Raw genomic sequence first — 6,093 nt, forward strand, 5'->3', positions numbered from 1 at the left:
ACATACAAAATAACCAAAAAAAAAAAAAAAGTAACCCCTCGTATAATAATTTTTTTAAATTTTTAAAGCATCTATCATATATTCATAAGTACTCATAAAATACTCGTAAGTGGCTATCGGTAAAAGTATGGAAACACATTTGTTGTTTCTGCCCAAATATATCTCATGACACAAGAGTGAGACATCAAATGTGGGGTAGACAGCTGCTGCCCCAAAACAATATACTATTCCATGTGTCGCTGCTAGTAATTGGTTAGAAAAATAATTAATTATTAAAATTTTATTTTAAATACATTTTTTCAACCAATCATAATCATTGGCACATTGAATTTTGTGTCTAGAATGAGTAATGGATAGCTACTACCCATGCTCATTTTCATCGCGAATAATCATCTAAACAAATTTATACCAATAATATCTTCTTGTTGAGGAAAATTCTTCTCATTAAACACCTAATTTTTATGAATACTAAATTTCTGAAATTATTCTAATTACAAAAACGAGGTATAGAGGGTTTGTTAAGATAAATAATAGTATGTTGTTTTTATATGTAAAAAGGTAATTAAGAATTATCCAATTGAGGAAATTAAAGGGGGAAATCACCCAATTACGTAGTATGTACGGTTATCCGGTTAAACAAACAATTAATCCATTGTATTTGGACCTATAAATCATGATCCTTCTACTCATATCCTATTTAAATAAAGTTATCTTTTTTAAAAGTTATATTGTTTTTAGTTTCTTTTGTTTATCTCTTGGAATTTTCATAAGCAATCTCTTGCAGAGACTAACCCCAGAAGAAGAAGAAAAATTGGACCTTTTTTGTTGTAAATTTCCACTTTTAGTTGTTAAAGATTTTATTTTTATTGGTTTTTTTATTTATCCTTTTGGATTTCTAATTGAGTTTGATCTTGCATTCTTGCCTTCAATTGGGGTGCTTTGTTTGGATCCTAATTGGTTTATGCTTTTATGTTCCCCAGAAAAAAAGGGATTTTTTTTTGTGATGAAATTTTTGTTGACGTGGTGGATTTTATTTGGGTTGGGGGTTAGGTTTAGGGTTTGTTTTGAATTGATTTGATGCTGATCTTGAGTTGGTGCTATCTATGAATTGGCATGGTGATTTGGTTCAAACTTTTGTGTTTGTTTGGTGATTGGACTGGAAGGTGAATAATTTTGGGTGTTCTTCCCTTCCCAGTTGCCATCATTATTATTTAATCTGAAGTTTCTTGTAGGAAAACTGATATTTACTCTGCATGGTTATCTATATAAATTTGAGTAGTACTTGTCTTGTTTGGGAAACTGAATGATCTCCTGTTTGATCTCGAGCCTTGAATCTCGAGGACTTTCAGAACAAGCAGTTCTCAGGTTGATGTTGATACTGCTACATGTGATTTTGTTATTTGTTAATGTTTCTATTTCTGATACTTAGATAACAATCATATGTGGGTTGGTTTCTAGTTTCTAGATGATAATTTGAAATGTGACCATAGACATTGAACTAGATATTCGAAGTTGTGATCCATCTCCATTTGATGGATATAGAACCCTAATAGTACTTAATATTTTGCTGCTTTAAAGAGTGATGGGTATTTAGCACTGGTATCGTCAATATGGTAATGTGGACATTTGTATGAACTTCTATGAACCAACATTTTGGTTGTACTAGATAGGTAGAAATCCTGCCTACCCTACTAACCCTACCTTTTGTGGTTATCATCGTTGCCGTAAGTTACCATGCAAACCGATAAACCTACCCTGGTAATGCCTGAACAATTTCTTTAAACTTTATGTCCCCAAGCAACAACACCAGCTCAAATGAACAGGGAGATAAGTCGAGTCCTTTGATATCTCAACAACCACTTTTGGAGCAATAATGCATTGAAGTCTTTGTGTTTCTTATAGATTATCTTTTTTATATATTTACTCAGATAACTAGAGAAGATCTCATTTTTCAATCTGTTCCATTTTATAATGTCCATAGATGATAGAACTATGTTGAATGATGAGTTGCTTTTTACGAGTGTCAATTCCATTCTAACCCTCTTATAGTTTGAATTACGCTATTAGTCTATTACAGAGAGCTACTGCTTTTTATGATATTCCTAGTTGTAAAACAAAATAAATGGGATCCAATGACAATCCTAGATCATAGAACCCATCTATGTTGTGGTCTGGGATAGTAACTCTGCAAATATCGGCTTAGCCAATTTGTAGTGTTGGGAGTTGAGACAACGAATCAGTTTGATTGTAATGTCGTCATTTATGTTTTCTATGGTTCTATTTCTTACTGTTTCAAATTTAATCCATTGAGATGTTGTGTTTCTTAATGTAGTTTTTTCTTCCCCTCTTGGTGGTATACCTGCAGATTTTGGGGCTTGTTGGTGATTCTGTTGTACAGAAGTGTTCGTTAATTATATATTTCATCAAGATTGTAGCATACATTGATTCATGTTAGAAGGTACTTTGGAGCATTGCATAAAGTGAAGGTTCTGTAATTACAAACTGACACTCAGGACAGAAGCCTCTGGTAGGGAATATAGCTAGATCTTATTGTCTTGGTAAGTTTATACTTTATACGCAAAAAGTATACATATTTTTATACTCATGCCTTCTGTGTCCTTTAGTTTCTATTAAATGCCTTTTGCATTGTCCTAACTGCATCGTTAAAAACGGTGGCCCATTGCATGAGGCTCCTGAGGCACTGAATCTTTGTTTGAACTATTTATTTTTCTCATGTTTGATTGTGATCTCCCCTTTAATATTCTCCTCCTTCGATAATTTTTTGGTGCTCATTTATTCTTTAAGGCTGCATTTTGTAGTTTTTTTATATATAAGGAAGCACAATTTTATAATCTCCATGTGCCATAAAGTCTTCTTCTTAATATGTTTACTGAATGATCAATCTTCTTTAGGGATTTTCATAATGAAATAGAAAGAAGGTTAACAGTAGCAAACACAATGTAGCATTGCATTAAAAGTTAAAATGTTGCATTATTACCATGTTCAAGTTTTGGTAAAGATACATAGTGTGCTTTCAGCAGAGTTGAAGATTGATATCCATAGTCACACCTAATAAAATTAGTTTTGGTTCAGTGTTATGTGGTGTCACCATTCCAGCATAGTTCTTGTAGTTTGAAGAATCTGAAAAGGTTATTATAACCATGTACGTTGATGTTGTAGATGCCATTGGAGTTGAATGATTTGATATCCTAATGATGTGCTGTTTTTGGGTCCTAGTTGAAGTTATATTAATGCCTATTAAATAAGTTATAAAGAAATAGCAGCTCTTTTTGTTTAAATGGTTGGAATTCGAACGATGCAGTTGTGGCAATCTAAGATTTAGTTTGTGGTTAATTTTGTGTTGTTGACAGTCTGTTTAGCCGATCAGTTTATTTCTGTCCATCTTAGTCTTCCCTTATATTGATTTCTTTATTGTCATGAAATAAAGATTTGTTAGGTAAGTTTGGACACATGAGGAAGAAAAAAGTGTGATGTTCTAGATTTATTGGTCCCAAGTGTTGTGGTATAACCAAGGGTATCCTGACACTCACACACTTTTATGGGTAAAGAACTAATCCCTTTCGGGGTGCGTGGTTGTCCATCCCAACAAGTTTCTCTTCCAGGAATCGAACTCTTGACCTTTTGGTCTATCTGAGGATCTTAACTATTTGCTTTGTTCCTTGAGACCAAATATATATATAGAAACAATTCTTCTATTGTTGATCATGTATTTTATTTTAGTCAGAAACTATGTGCTTGTTGTCTAGTTATGAAAAACGAAAGTTTTTTTTTGTTGCATAATTTTCTAATGAGTTCATATGTTGAGTAGTTAACATTGGACGTGGATGATGGCTGGTGTTAAGCGAAGATTATGCAGCGACTCTGATATCCATGTTTTTCATGAAGAATTGGAGGAAGTTTCATGTCCAATCTGCATGGACCATCCACACAATGCTGTTCTCCTCCATTGCAGCTCTCATGAGAAGGGCTGCAGATCTTACATTTGTGATACAAGTTATCGGCATTCAAATTGCTTGGACCGGTTTAAAAAAATGAGGGACAATTCTAAGGACAGTCCCAATTTAGTAAACACAAGCAACTCTGGTAATACTTTTGATATTAGGCTTAATATGCAATCTGACATGAATGATGTTAATGAACTCTACCAAAATGAAATTAATACTTTACTATATGTTGGACTTCCACAAGGATCAACCGAGGGTGATGCCCAAGATCCGACTAGAGATTTAGACCCAAATGATGAAGGCATTTTAGAAACTGCTGATTCTGAGACCTTGCAGGACAGGGCTGTGCTCGAGGATTTAGATGTAGATAGTTCTTCTGAGTCGAAATTGAGTTTGAAATGTCCTCTATGTAGAGGCCAAGTACAAGGCTGGGAGGTGATTGAAGAGGCTAGAAATCATCTGAATATGAAGAAGAGAAGTTGCTCTGTGGATTCATGCTCATTTGTTGGTAATTACTTGGAATTGCGTAGGCATGCTAGGAGAGTTCACCCTACTTCTCGCCCCTCTGATGTTGATCCGGTAAGAGAAAGAGACTGGCAACATTTTGAACACCAGAGAGAATATGCTGATATTGTCAGTGCTATTCAGTCTGCCATACCTGATGCCATGGTGGTTGGGGATTATGTTCTTGAAAATGGAGACAGCGTTGGTAGGTTCTCAGATGAATGGGAAGGCAACATGGGGAATGCTAATGCAGCATGGTTAACCACCACCATCTTGCTTCAGATGATTGATGGTAATAGGACCATTGAAATTGTTCGGGGGTCAAGACCAAGAACTAATTCAAATGTATGGAGAAGGCAGCGCCGACCTGCATTTGACCCTCACCGCCGTTTAGCTGATAATTTGTTCGGTATTCGTGATAATAACAATGCTGGTGTCAGTGAGGATGGTTCTCCCGTTCTAAGGAGGCGCCGACGCTTGTCCCGGACAAGGTCCAATGAAGATCAATCATGAGGGTTAACCATCACTTGGTTTCTTCACTATCATTGTTTGAACAGCATGCAGAACGTGATAATTTGGACCTCTTATAGTGTGCAGATGCAGCATGTTCGGAATAAATCATGTACACACTCTTGAACAAAAGTTTCATATTTTTTTCTATTTTGTCAAGCTTCAATGTAAAATTGTTATGACATTTAGCCTTGGGAACACTAATCTTTAGGGTGATTTGGCGAGTGACATAGTTATATTTGCATTATGTATAACTTATATTCTGTGATGTATATTGTTAAATCCTTCTCCCTCCTAAATTGTTGTGATCTTTATAGGCATATAGTATCTTTGTGAATATTTTGTGATCCTTGTGAGTAGATATGGCAAAAGGGGGGCCGTATTTCCCGCGTCCGCAAATGCCTGCAACAATTTAAGTGGATGTGGATATGCCTGCATTGACTTAGTGGATAAAATCCAATGTCCTGCCTGTTTTAAAATGGGCTAACGGGCTTGTGGGTGGTCCGCAGACATTATTGAATAATTAAAAAAATCATATAATAAATAAAATAAAATTAAATAAAGTAGCTGAAGATAAAGAATTAATAAAAACTTTGATATTTTATATGAAGTTTAACAAATTATATTAAATTACAATTTTTGTAGGGATTAAAATTCGCATTACATCCTAATTTATTTGAAATTTTCTCAATTTTTCCTTAAAGTAATGTTCGTGGGCTGCCTGCATTACCCAAAGGAAATGCCCGCAGGCTTGGCGGGCAAAACGGGCAAATGAGCAAATTTTATATGTTCTGCCCGTAAAAAAATACACGCTATGCGAGCGTGCCTGCGGGCAATGCTCATTTTACCATTCATACTTGTGACGTGATGCTTCCTAAGAATATTGAGTTCATATTTTTTTCAAAGTGATAGAAGGAAAGAATAAAATGGAGAAAAGTAGAAATGATGATGTAGGCAAGTTATTGAATTGGTCATTTTTTTTGTACTACCAATGGATAAATGTATTATATTCCTTCATCCAATGAGTAAGGAGAGCTAATCTCTTTTGGGTGGGTGATTGCTCCTTCCAACAAGTACCGCTCACAAGAATCAAACTTTTGATCTTTATGAGAAT

At 35.0% G+C, this 6,093-nt stretch overlaps 1 protein-coding gene across 5 annotated transcripts; it reads left to right on the forward strand.

Annotated features, from left to right (window-relative positions):
• Positions 1-632: 632 nt before the first annotated feature.
• Positions 633-5,286, forward strand: LOC109339996. 5 transcript variants are annotated; one of them, XM_019577549.1, is made up of 3 exons: positions 634-827; positions 2,366-2,558; positions 3,830-5,286. In XM_019577549.1, exon 3 carries the CDS (start codon positions 3,846-3,848, stop codon positions 4,980-4,982), a length of 1,137 nt encoding a protein of 378 aa, XP_019433094.1. In that variant the 5' UTR covers positions 634-827; positions 2,366-2,558; positions 3,830-3,845; the 3' UTR covers positions 4,983-5,286. The 5 variants fall into 5 exon arrangements, with proteins under 5 accessions (XP_019433096.1, XP_019433094.1, XP_019433095.1 ...); XM_019577550.1 differs by lacking the exon at positions 634-827 and having other exon boundaries at positions 849-2,558; positions 3,830-4,999; positions 5,060-5,286; XM_019577552.1 differs by lacking the exon at positions 634-827 and having other exon boundaries at positions 850-2,558; positions 3,830-4,104; positions 4,210-5,286.
• The last annotated feature ends 807 nt before the right edge of the window (positions 5,287-6,093 follow it).

Source organism: Lupinus angustifolius, unplaced genomic scaffold (genome assembly GCF_001865875.1).
Source record: "Lupinus angustifolius cultivar Tanjil unplaced genomic scaffold, LupAngTanjil_v1.0 Scaffold_125_12, whole genome shotgun sequence".
NCBI lineage: Eukaryota > Viridiplantae > Streptophyta > Magnoliopsida > Fabales > Fabaceae > Lupinus > Lupinus angustifolius.